The sequence below is a fragment of the Triturus cristatus genome, chromosome 9 (assembly GCF_964204655.1).
Source record: "Triturus cristatus chromosome 9, aTriCri1.1, whole genome shotgun sequence".
In the NCBI taxonomy this organism is placed as follows: Eukaryota; Metazoa; Chordata; class Amphibia; order Caudata; family Salamandridae; genus Triturus; species Triturus cristatus.
In genome coordinates, this window is record NC_140592.1 from 72,630,887 (window position 1) to 72,644,515 (window position 13,629).

Below are 13,629 nucleotides of genomic sequence, written 5' to 3' on the forward strand. Positions count from 1 at the left end.
AATTCTGATCAGATCACTAACATGCACAACAGTTTTCTTGGTAGCTTTACGAGAGTCAAACAAATCTTTTCTCTTAGAAGCTAACTTGTGCTCTTTCACCTTTTTTAACTCCTCTTTCTGACTAACAGACAAGTCAATGTTGATTAAATCATTGACTCAGGAGGGACAAACTAAGGTATTGGCCTTTCTTCTCTTGAATAATTCAAAAGGGGTGAAACCTGTGCTTGAATGAGGAGTTATCCTATAGTTCTTCACCCTATCAAGTAATCCCCGTCTCCAACATAGGTTGTTAGTGATGGCACACTGAAGTTTCCTTCAAAACCTTGTTGAATCTTTCAACCATGCCATTGGTCTCGGGATGGTATAAAGCAGATTTTTTATGTCTAATACCTCTTTCTTTCAAAAATTCTTCCATTTTACATGATACTAACTGCACCCCATTGTCTGTAAGCAAGGAATTCGAAAAACCTTCCCTTTCAAAAACTCTCTCAAGAAACGTAATAACATCACGTGACTCAATAGAGTTGGTAATGGCAACCTCCGGCCATCTGGAAAACATGTCCAGGAGTACCAAAACATACTTGTCTGAACTTGCATAGCAAATAGGACCTAAAATATCAAAGGAAACTTCCTTCCAAGGTTCTTTCGGTATGTCTCTTATAATCATGGGTTGTACTCGACATTTTAACGTTTTGTCCGCATTGCAGCACTCTCCACAATCTCGCACCACTCTCTCAACCTGAATATCAATTCCAGGCCACCAGGTCATTAGTCTGAACATTCCTTAGTCTTAGAGATTCCTGGATGACTTTCATGGGTTAAGGAAGTCAAACTCTCTCTCAGGGAAAAAGGTGGAATAAGTCTAGTGCCCCTAAACACAAAACCACCTTGTAAAGACAATTCATCCTAAACGTTCCAAAAGGTTTGTAAAACGTTGTCATTCTTGTCTGATTTGGACCAAACACTTCTTATTTTTCCAAAAACCTTTTGTAGTACAGAGTCTTTAGCACTTTCAACCAACCACTCATCCTTACTAATTATACCTTCTCTAATTAGACAAACATCTAAACTCTAATCTTCAACAGCAAAATTCTCACTGGCATCAGTTATGTTGACTAAGCGAGAGCAACAGTCAGCTACCCAATTCTTTGCACCAGGAACAAATTCCATATCAAAATGAAATTCTTGCAATCCAATTACCCAGCGCCTGATCCTAGCAAAAATTGCATCAAACCCTTTTTTTTTCAAAAATGTATTTAAGTGGTTTATGGTCGGTTTTCAAAGTACACTTGCTTCCCCACACAAACTTTCTGAGTTTTTGTACCGACCAGGAAACAGCTAGAGCCTCTTTCTCTATAACTGAATAATTCAGTTCTGCCCCTCTAAGGGTCCTGGAGATAAACCAAATGTTCCTTTCTAAACCATTGTGTCTTTGTAATAAGACTGACACAAGACAGTGCTTAATTTGTGCCGGTGCTTTCCGGTGCTTATTTCCGGCACTTACTTTTCAGGGCCGGGTCTACACGCGACTGAAAGTCGTCACATATGATGATATGATGTTATAATTACCAATTCTGACTCAGTGACTCGGAGTCGGTGCAGAGTGTTGTTCTGGGTCTCCTGAGTCCCAGTGTGTTTCGGTTGAGTGTGAATGTGAGCTGGAGCAACAGCAAAGTGATTACTGCATCATTAATCATAATGATACTGATGTGCTGGTGTCATCATGGCGGCAGCGCGCGGGCGCAGCCCTTAGTTCAGTAGACTGTTGTCTATGGTGGGCGGGACTCAGGAGCAGTCTTGGGCGGGAGTCAGACATTGATTGGGTAGGTTGTATTTGGGTATGCGCGACGCGCGCAGATATTTTTCCGCTTGCAAGTTGCCACGCCCCGGCACACTGACACCCTACGGTTAGAGGAGCCCGACCACGTTGAGGGCCGGCAGCACCACCAGGCAGCCTATCAGTTAATAAGAGCAGTGCCCCGCCGCCCCGTCCGACCACGATGAGTGTAACCGTCAGTACTAAGTAGCAGTCAGACATCATGCCATGCCACATATGACATGCCCAGTGGTGGCGTGTCGAGCACTGGGGTAGCTCTTACTCCTTCCACAAGATTCGATGACGCACTGTTCCTGGCCCTGCCCCGGCTCACGGTACACATTTATTTAATTAATCATTATATCACAATAGGTTAAGTTGTTAAAGAAGGGAAGGCCCTGCCCCTTGAAGTAGTATCCTCACAAGATTCGAATTCGAGGATGCATTTTCCTTCTGCCTGGGCTCACCTGGCTTGGCCTAGTAGTGGCCGCCAGCCGGCTGTGCATACACCTTCTAGCCCGGGCCCACGGTACGCATTAATATATCACAATAGGGCCACCGCCGGTCAGGGTTAAGTTGTTAAAGGAGGCCCTGCTCCTTGAAGTATCCTCACAAGATTCGCATTCAAATATGCATGCACTGTGCCTGGGCTGGCCTGGCCTGGCATAGTAGCGGCCGCCGATGCCGTACACATTATTATCACGATAGGGCTGGCCGGTGTTTAAAGTTAAAGACCCTGCCCGACCCCTGCCTTTGAACTTAGTAATTAGTATCCTCCCCTGGGCCCTAAGCAGTTTACTGCTTAACAGTGGCTTAGTGAATATCTGGGTCAGAGCCGGCGCAGAGTGTTGTTCTGGCCTGAGTGGGTCTCCCGAGTCCCTGTGTGCTTTGGCTGAGGCCGGCCGCCGGCACCCGCCCGCCTGGGTTAAGTAAATTGTTAAATGCCAGTATGCCACTAAGCAGGATGCTTTAGGGGCTGTGCAGCAGGCAGCGCGTGCAGATTTTTTTCCAATTGCCAGCACTCCCGCACCCCACGAGCCATCAGCCCGACGACATTGAGGGTTGAGGGCAGGCAGGCAGCACGCGCAGCACCATTACGTTACTCTAATGGGCAGAGTATTAGCTCTTGAATTAGGAATGATTTGTGTAGTGGGAGAAGTGTTCCATAACTTTTGTGAAGAACCATTTCAGCGAAACTAGGGTGCATGCTGCAAAGAAATTAATTGATTAAACATTTTTCTACGTAGATGACCGTCAGTGAAAAATTAGTTCAATTGATTTGCTGTCATTTCTTCCACGTAATTTATTTGATTAGCATTTACACGACTTTAAATGAGGTTTACATGTGTCACAATTTTTTTTGCCATGACGAAGAACTTTATAGAATATTTAACTCTAGTATAAAGACTTCGGTTTCAATGCTCAGATAGTGTCATATAGTTAATTTTGTCTATTGGCTGATATCGTGAAGCCAGCTTTGAAACCAGGGTCGACTGGTTATTTGTAATAACCTTACACTTTGCCACTTGGAACACACTGAGATCAAAGTCTTTCTTTCAGTTCTCGTTTGTTCAAAAGTTGGTTTGAGCCCCTCCAGGAACGCACCTGTTAGGAACTTGATAATATATCCTGTGGATATGACTATTAACACTAGTAACGGAAGGTGAAAGAATTTTTTTTTTTAAACTGTTAGCCAGACTTACTACAGCCATCGGTGGTGTGTCCTAATAAACAAATCAGATGAACGTGAAATAACAGAAAAACCTAAACATCTAAAGCTGATTAGAAGTAAAATGTTTATCTTTGTGAATCAAAACTTCTGGGTAAGAATTAGTGTCTGCTGCACAAAAGAAACACTAGGGGCAGGTTTTGACTAGTTAAATTCACATTATGTTGACTATATTTGCAAAATTCAGGAACTTCATGCTATGTGAAATTTCTTCAAATATCACATTGTCACTTTGCATAGTTTTTACCCATGGGAGAATGGTTGGCACTGAAAATTTACTGATCAATAAGTTTTCTCATAGAACCAGCAGTGAATTGCTTCGATCTTGTGACTTTTTTACACGTAGAATGCCCATAAGTGAAGAAAAAGTAGGCAAGATACCGGCAACCCGTATTTTGAACTCCACAAAATGTCTAATTTCATAAAATGTTTGTGAAACTTCATGAAAAAATTAAGCAATTTGCACATTTTGTGTCATTAATCCCTCCCTTTACCTGTGTAATTTCTTCTATTTCCCCCTGGGCTGCGTTGTAATGAGAATGAGTTACTTATAATGTCTAGAAACATGAAAATCAACAATTTATCTTCTCCACCCTCCTAGAACATTCTGTGTGAGCTGTGACAAACACATCTCCACTCTAAATGTAACTAGGAACCTCATCTTACGAATGGGTCTCTTAATTAGTGAAAAATGGTCACCACTTGACAAGAAGCAAGATCTCTCAGACCAATCAGCTGCAATGATTGCCAACCTTTCTTACACTTGCACTCATCAAAAGGCAGTGGATTATAATAGTAAGTGAAATAACAAAATGCATCAGTGCGAAAACAAAATTGGTGGCGGGTTTACATAATATATATTATCAAAAAGGGACATGGGCGAACATGACCTGTCATTTATGTAATCCTAGGAATATTTAAAGGATGATTTTAAAGAAGGGTGCCTGGAGATTGTTATTTTATGCCTATCAGTTCATAAGGTAGCTTTATAACATAAGCCAAGCCAGGAGGATAACCATAATGCATAGTAATGGTTTCTAGAATGTTGTGACTTATGTTGAACTAGACTGGCAAAGGACACCAATAAATCATATTTCATACTTAATAACTTAATAGGCGGCTTAAAAGGACACGCCACTGCACTCTACAACACACCACTCCACTCTGACATGCCACCACTCTATGATGCCACCTCGCTGTAACAGACGCCACTATACTCTATGACATGGCGCCCTTCCTATGGTAACTAGGTCCAAATTATAAAAGAAACACACACAGCACCGCCCCCATTGGCTGATGATGCAAAGTTATACAGTTATTCATTAAGAGGGTGCAAAGAAAAAAGGAGGGTCCCAAAACATGTTTTTCCACCAATGCATTTTCCTTAAATTATTTTACTCAGATGTAGTGACAAAATGGTCAAAAATGTATTTAGATGAAATTTTGCAGAATTGTAGATTTTTTGACATTTTGGTTTGTAACATAAGCTATGTAAAAGTTGTATCTTTGATATCATAGTCTCTATTAAAAAGGGCATACCCTACCCAAGTATTGTCCTTTCCCCAAATCAGCACATAGAGCACTGGAATTTCCCTCTTTTCAATGCATTAGTGATTTTAACTAATTTATTCCAAAATTGTGCTTTAAAGTTGTATCTTTGATATCATAGTCTCTATTAAAAAGGGCATACCCTACCCAAGTATTGTCCTTTCCCCAAATCAGCACATAGAGCACTGGAATTTCCCTCTTTTCAATGCATTAGTGATTTTAACTAATTTATTCCAAAATTGTGCTTTAAATGCACTTTTGATATAATCATAGGGCAGGGGAATCTCCCATCAAAACCTTACTATGAGGAAGGCTCCCTTGCTGAAATTCATCTGACTTTTCGCAGTGCCAGTTAAGGATGTGGATGGAGCTAATAGAGTAAGTTGGTAGAGCCAGTGGAGGAAGTAGATGGAGCCAGATAAAAGTAGGTGTGGCCTCCAACAAAAATTTGAGCACCTGCACTTCATATTTCACAAATTAAGCACTGCCCCAAGACCTTTTGAACTGGCATCAGACATAACTATAGACTCATGCCCTGGCTCAAAACTCTGAAGACTGGAAGCCCCTCTGATCATTTTCTTAATAGAGCTAAACTCCAACTCACACTCATCATTCCAAACAAAGGAAGTACCCATCTTGAGAAGAGCCCTCAAGTTTTTAGTCTTTTCTGAAAGGTTGGGAATTAACTTATTGTAATACTCAGTCATTCCCAAAAATGTTATTACCTCTTCTTTGGATGACGGACTGACTAAATTGTTAATGGTTTCAACCAAATCTTTCTTTGGTTCAATTCCATCTGAAGTTATTTTGTGACCAAGATAATCTATTTCCTCCAAATTGAATTTGCATTTACTAGCTTTCAAAGTAACACCGTTTTCTTTGAACCTCTGTAGCACTTCACGTACTCTTTGGTTATGTACAGTAGCATCTTCACCATAAATAAGAACATCATCCTGATATATTTTAATCCCCGATAAACCTTCCAACAACTTTTCAATTACCCGCTGAAAAACAGCAGCAGCAGATATTAATCTGAAAGGCATGCGTACAAATTTAAACTGTTCAAAAGTAGTAATAAAAGCTGTTAGATCTTGCGACTCATGATGAAGTCTTACTTGGTGGTATGTCGAGGCAAGATCCACCGTTGTAAAATACTTTACCCCTTTTAACATGGAAAGCATTTAATTAATTTTTGGAAGGGGGATAGTGATCTACTATAACATTCTTATTTATTTTGCGCAAATGAACACAAAGGCGAACTTCACCATTTGCCTTCTTCACCATAACTACTGTAGCCAACCATTGAGTAGCTTCGACTTCTTCTATAATGCCACTCTCCCTTGACTTGTCCAATTCAGTCTTCATCTTTTCTTTGACAAGTAAAGGCACACCTCTAACTTTACTCACAACTTGTTTGGCCACTTCTTTTACTCTTATTTAATTTAATTATTTCTTAATACAACCAAGTTGTTCTTTAAAAACCTCAGGAAATTCCTCCGCAAAGTTGGGTTTAATGGAATCAACATTATTCACTTGTAAAGTTTCCCTCAATTTAACTGAGGGAGTCTCATTAGGATTTAAATATACACTGAATTCTTTCTGTTGAATCCAACTTATGAGAGAATCTCCCCTTACAGAAACATAAATCTTCCCTGCAGTAAATCTGTCTTTAAAGTAAATAGAACCATTAAAATACTCCACAAGTTTGATGGGTTGACCACCATAACCTTTAGGAGAAATGTCAGGTTTTAATAACTTTACACGCTAGGTTTTTCTCATAGAAAACTTTGGGGGAATCAACGTTATCTTTGCACCAGAATCAAATAACATGGAAACAGTGGCACCCTCAATTTGAACTGATTCCCATGGACCTCCTGTGCCAGCTTGAACTTGCATTATTATTTCATCTTTCATCTTCTGAAGAATCATCAACATATTCACAAGAAACTTCTTGAATCCTTTTTTTGTATTGCCAGTATTAATACTCCGGCAACAATTTGAACCTTTTTTCCCATATTTCTTACATTTGGTTTTCCATCCTAGACACCCCTTAAAATTTGCATAGTGTCCAACATCACCACACCTATAACATTTCCCAGAGTTAGATTGAGAAGAATTGGTAAAATCTTTTTGTGGAGGACGTTAGGAATTGCTACAGTCATTCTGCGGTGGACATGAATTAGAGCTACTAAAGTTCTTTTTACGAACAGAAACGGATTGTGCAGTTTCTTCTTTTGGTGTATCGGAATTCTTCTTTATCTCTTCCACACAAGCTTTGCTGTGTTCAAAGTTCTTGGCAAGAGTAACAAGCTCAGAGAGAGAAGGATCATCTTTTTGCCAAAAACTCACTCTAGCTTTTTCTACACAACACCCTAACATGAATTGATCACAAAGCCTTTCTTCATTGTTAACACCAAAAGAACATGTAGAAGCAAGTTTCCTCAACACAAACATATTCTTCCACAGATTCACCTGAGCTTTGCATTCGTTTCCCGAATTGATCTTTCTAAAACCCTGGAAACTTTAGGTCAGTAATGTAAGTCTAATTTCTTCATGCAAATTTCATACTCATTTAAGTCATTATTTATTTCAACAGGCAAGTCAGGCAAGTGTTGAAAAACGTCTTGGCCATCTGAGCCAAGGCAATGAAGTAATAAGGCCATCCTGCGCTCTGCGCTTAAAGATGATCCACACACCCTCGCGTAATTGATGGAAAAAAATGTCCAAGGGATTTGTGGGATTCATAAGAAAAATAGGAGGAAGAACATTTTACATGTTGGCGAATAAGTATGGATCAATTAATGTTAGAGAGTGCAGCACACCTATGAAATTAATGAAAACAAAAAGAAGTGCAAACAAACACAGTAATGCAGAGAAGCTGCATGTGTGGAGGCAAACAAGAAAGAATTGGAAAACTGTGTGTGTCAGTAATGAAGAATGAAGCTGCACACAAACTTGTGAAATCAGGAAAAGCTGTGTGTGTCAGTGAAAATGATACAAGCAACTTGCAAAACACCGAAAAGCTTAAGCAGGCCAACTGTGCATCAAAAAAAAAAAATGAGTGTAGAAAAGCTGAGCGCATCAGCGATAGCAAAAGCGGCTAAGCGCAAGAAGAAATTGGTCAAAGTGTGCACTTCAGCAATAACAGATACGCTGTGCGCGTCAGCAGTAGCAGTTAAGCTGTGCGCGCCAGCGATGACAAAAGAAGCTGAGCACAAGAAGAAATCAAGTAGGCTGTGAGCGTCAGCGGTAGCAGACGAGCTGTGTGCGTCAGCGGTAAAAGGAACAGCTGAACGCACAAAGAAAGGTTGGTTGCTTAGCAGCAGGCAAGCTGTGCGCATCAGCGGTGCTGGGAGGGGCTGGGCGCTCACACAAAAGTTAGTATCTTGGCAACAAAGTAACCATAAATTTCAGAACGTGAGAATTGAAGACGCACGCTACGTAGTAATACGTCGCGTCTGACGAAAACCAGCAGGGCGTGAGGAAACAATGGCAATGCGAGTCCTCGGGCGCGGATCTTCGCAGGCAGAAAATCGCTGAGATGAATTGCATGAGCACGGGCCTTCACATGCAGAGGGTCGTTAGGATTGAATGCACGTGCCCACTAGAAACCAGCGAGTTCACCCAAAACGATAAAATTAGGAAAATTATGGGGAGGCAGATGAGGAAAGCAATAGAAATTCCCAACGCCAACCACCAAAATCTCCTTACTTGACAAGCAGCACTTCCAGGTGTTCAACAGTCGCTTGAAAAGGGTGAGTAAAGACTTACAGTAAGTTCAATGAAGTCTTGAAAGTATGAAGCAGTTGCATCTTGAAATTGAAGATCTTGAAAGTAGTGAACATCTTGGTAAGTGAAGTCGAAATGACCTGGATGATTGAGTTGAAGTGTAGAAGTCCAAGGATGGGTCCAGTGTTTTCCCGTCGTCGCCAATGAAATGAAGTTGGAGGCAGCGGCAGGTTAGAAGTCAAGATGGTTTATTAAGTAGGAACCAATACACTTCAGCCTCAGAAGCACAGCCACCATCAGATCAAGCCAGGCCCCGAATAACTGACTTACTTCAAGCATCGACATTCCATCACTAGGGACAACCAAGATGCAGTCCCAACATTCTAGTTAAGCTAACACTGATTTACAATGCCCACCAGTGTTAGCTGTGAAACATTTAAGATACTACAAGTTACATATAACATACTTCAATACTTCTTGAAAACATACAACATGCAGCAAATATCACTAATACCTCCAACAGCACATGAAGAGGGATTTAAAAAATATCAGCTGAATTGCTTTATTCTTTTGAAATTTTATTTCTGATTTACAAACCAGATTCCACATAGATCATTGGGGCAGTGTTATTCCAGCGTAGGTCACTTTAAACTTACCAGTGTCAATTTTCTTTTTTTTCCTCAAAGAGGAACTAAGGAAAACAGAAAGAACATAGGGCCATATTATCAAGGACGGAGTTAAAATGATCGCCGCTTTAGTGGCAGGAAACTGCCGCTAAAGAGGCGATAATGGGCTTGATAATATGCCCTTGTGAATTCCCATAGAAGCCCATTTTCACACCGGAACATGGGCTTCTATGGGAATTCACAAGGGCATATTATCAAGCCCATTATCGCCGCTTTAGCAGCAGTTTCCTGCCACTAAACCGGCGATAATTTTAACGCCGTCCTTAATAATATGGCCCCTAGTTGGGGGTAAAACAAATAATTCCCATTTCAAAATACAATAAATGTATTCATACACAAAGAAAGATTAAATACCTATTTTTTTTAAATCAATATTGCTACTGTTCCTCCATGAGTTAATATAACACCATGGCAAAAGGATATGTGGGTCTATTTACTACTTTTCTTTCGGCTTTAAAGTTACCCTTAAAGTCAGAAAAGGTAGCACAGATGTCCAAGTGGTTCTGTACTGCCTTGAGAAAGCCAAGGTAGAACATTGTCCTCAGTGGCTGGGGACAGTTCTAAGATTTCTGCTACCAGTTTTAAGCTTAAGCTAAAAATACCTTTGTAAATGGAGCCTAGGTTTCTTCCTGAAATAAGACAGACCGTGGACTGTCTTAAACCCTGGCTAAAGCATTCCTTTTGTGTTGCTGCCTACTTTGAATTAATAAAATAATGCGGATTACAAGTTTATGTTGTTGCTCAGGTGTGTTGAACGCAGGTTCAGGATGGACAGATCCATGACAGGTATTCCGGATAACTATTGGATTTTCAAACCGTTTTAATTTACATCCCTTGTTGATGCACTAAAAGTCTGACAAGGTCTGTTACCCTCCTAGACACGACATGCTTTTGTAGATCAGGGGAGCTGTATGTTTTAGTGCTGAGATCCCTCTATCATAATATTCAAGAGTGAAATCTAATTTTACTAAAATGATGTAGGCACATAAACCTAAAAGTATTTAAAAGGTCAGGCTCTGGGGCTATTCTTAAAAAAGGTACATTTGCTGCTCAGCTCTAATGTTTTTGGGAAGCCGAGACAACTCTTTCCAAAACTACTTCAATTGTTTTTTTCTATTACATCATTGCTGTGTTCTGCCCAAGCTTGTCAAGCTGCTATTGACGCAACCACTCAAGTCTCTTGTATCAAACGTATTTATCTGACTACTTACTTATTTTCACTCAGCCCCTCTGCATCCAGGAACCAAACAGTAGCGGCTGGTGTGCGGGTGGAGTGGTGAAGTGCGGGGGCAACGACGACAAATAAAATATGGCAAAAAAGAACTTACCTGCCGCTCTTCTGTTCCAAGGCCTCGCTGCAGCACAGGCTCCCAGACTCCCCTGCAGCCAATCCTGTCTCTACTCTCATGCTGCTGGCAGCATGAAAGCAGCGTCCGGATTGGACTGAGCGCCCTGAATTTGCGCTCCCATGACTCGGCCCGGACCTTAGAACTTGATAGTAAAACGGGTTTATTATCGTTTTAGTGATCGTTTTATTTTTCAAGCCACCGCTGGAAGCAAATTGTCATGACCCAACACCCAGCTTCAAGTGAGTCTAGTCACTCACCGAAAGACTTATAAATAATACCAAAGGGATAATTTAGGTTTATTTGGTCCATTTTCATCATGCACTGAAATATCAGGAGAGCTAGAATTTATTTAGAAGAGGGGATAAGTATATTCGCATTAGACAGTGTTTTTGCAAATAACTCCCTAAATTGCAAAACAAATGCTTGTGATCTAATTAAGATTAATTTACATGCAGCTGATGAAAAATAGGCAGGTCTACGTACATAGTGATATGTGAACTCCCATTCTACACTATGACTTTAATTCTCTTTTTTATTCTTGCAGACCGGGAGGAGGCTGATGGCTCGTTCTGACCCCCCTGCTTCTAAGATGAAGGAAAGCGAGGATCAGGACAAAATCGATAAAGAAAAAGAAGAGATGATTTTCTTTTTTAGTTAGTCACAAAAACACAATAGCGCTAAATCATGTTAAAAAGACAAAGTAGTCTTTGAGCTGCCTCGCAAATTATTACAGTGTGATCCCGGCATACGCTGTTAGAGCTAGACAGTATGAGCCATATCATTCACTATGATCATGTCAAATCTAAATGTAAATAATATTTAATATAAATTTGATCAGTGGGAAGGAAATGTCAATTCTTGTGACTATAGTTCCTGTTTTACTCCTGTATGTGTAAATAGAGGCCCACATTTACTAAGGTTTTACCCTGACACTTGTGCAGAACAGTGCAACATAAATCACAGCATCCACTCACTTACCTTTATAAGGGTCTGCATTTGCAGTGCTAAATTTTGTTCTGTTGCAGGAACACCCCCACAAACAGTAGTAAATGACAAGTTAGTTTTGGCCTAAATGAAGTGTTATGTATATTCTATGACGTCTCACTACACTTGGTTTTATCATGTGCTCACTTTCCTCCATCCTTTGACTTGAACCACCCTCTGACACCCTTCTGGGTCTTGGCTACTGTATAAAAACAAAAAATGAAACGAATAGCAGAGGTCCTAGGCTGTGCACAGCTGCATTTGGGCCCACACCTGTCCCCAGAGATTGTCAAGTGACCCTTCTTGCTTTTCCCTTGGTATGAAGTACATACATGACTAGAGGTTTGCGAAATTTGTGTCATTTGCTTTCACATATTTACAGGAAATGAAGTCCATTTTATTTGAGATTGTGCTTCTTAATGTGAAATGCACATCTGTCATTTCGTCCTGTATTTTTGCACCAAATGCATCCTTCTGTCAATTTTTGGAGAATGCATTTAAACAAGAGCACCGCAAACTGCTGCTCCCTTGTGCTGTACCTGTGCATTTGCTGTAGATTTTCACCATGAATTACTGAGAATTGCACCATTTGCTGTAACTGTGTACCATGGATGGTGCATAATTATGCAAAGTGGCGTAATTGTGTGATTTCAGGAATTTCTCATAACAAGCGTAATGCAAAATTCCAGGAATTTCACCAGCTTAATTAAAATTTCAGCCATCCATATTAGATGGACTCATGAATAGACCATGTGCAGAATAGGGGCTAGAGCACCTAGAAGCAGGACATAATATGAAAAGCAACAGGTGTCTTCTCGATACCTACATACAAAGCATGGGGTTTGGCATTTGTAACATCAAGAAGGAGCCTAATTAACTCTTTCCCTCTTTAGGGGCTTGCGTGTATGTGTACATCAGTGTTAAATAGATTAGATGTAATAAAACATTTAAAATGAAAGACATGTACTAATAAAAATACAGTACAAATGTTAATTTCTATGTTATTACCATAACAGTTTAATTCTGTTGTGAAACTGTTGCTTATTTACTCCAGGATTCCCTGTTCCTGTCATTTCACAAACTGAAGCAATTCATTCAAATTATTGACCGAGAAAAAATGTGCATTAGTACCTACTTGATGCTTTGACTCTTGTGAGCCCCTATATGGAACAATGATAATAAACAGTATGTTACGCTCTGCATATGTATGTTTATTATTTCTCTTTAGATTTGTATAAATAGTATCCGGCCATCCTAAACATGTGTTAGGTTGCAAGGAGTGAGTGGCCTGGGTAAGGGTTAAAGTTTAACAGGGTACCCTTGGTTGGTAATGATGTTAAAAAAACACCCAATTCACATAGGCAAACACATTTTAATAATAAATATTAAAGAACAAACAATGTAAATACAGTAATAAGAGCGAGGTGTAAAATCAGTGAATCGACAAACATGGTCGACGCTCATGCAAAGTGAAACATATCTATAGTTTATGCAATGTTTGTATCACAATATGCAGAATATAAAGCCCATATGCTTAAATTATTCTCCTATAGGCAAGTCTGTATTTGTTTGTCGATGGCGTTTCGATCCAATATAATGGTGGGATCATCATCAGGACACAAAGGTCAACGAAGGCCTGAAATAGTGCTGATTAAAAAATTGACATAGAGAAAGAAAAAGGACAAATACAAACATTACTTAAAATAATAAAGGCTGACACCGCGAGAATCGTCCCGAGTAGATACTAAAAGTAGTATTGTATTGGTTCATACTCAAAACTGGCAAAAT

At 40.1% G+C, this 13,629-nt stretch overlaps 1 protein-coding gene across 2 annotated transcripts in view; it reads left to right on the forward strand.

The window, feature by feature from the left end:
* Positions 1-13,043, forward strand: part of CFAP100 (cilia and flagella associated protein 100) — a 107,438-nt gene extending 94,395 nt beyond the window's left edge. For both annotated transcript variants that reach the window (XM_085624427.1, XM_085624426.1), the window contains exon 16: positions 11,402-13,043. In XM_085624427.1, the coding sequence (XP_085480553.1) occupies positions 11,402-11,515 (114 nt within the window). In that variant the 3' untranslated portion in view covers positions 11,516-13,043. The remainder of the gene's footprint in view (positions 1-11,401) is intronic.
* Positions 13,044-13,629: the final 586 nt, after the last annotated feature.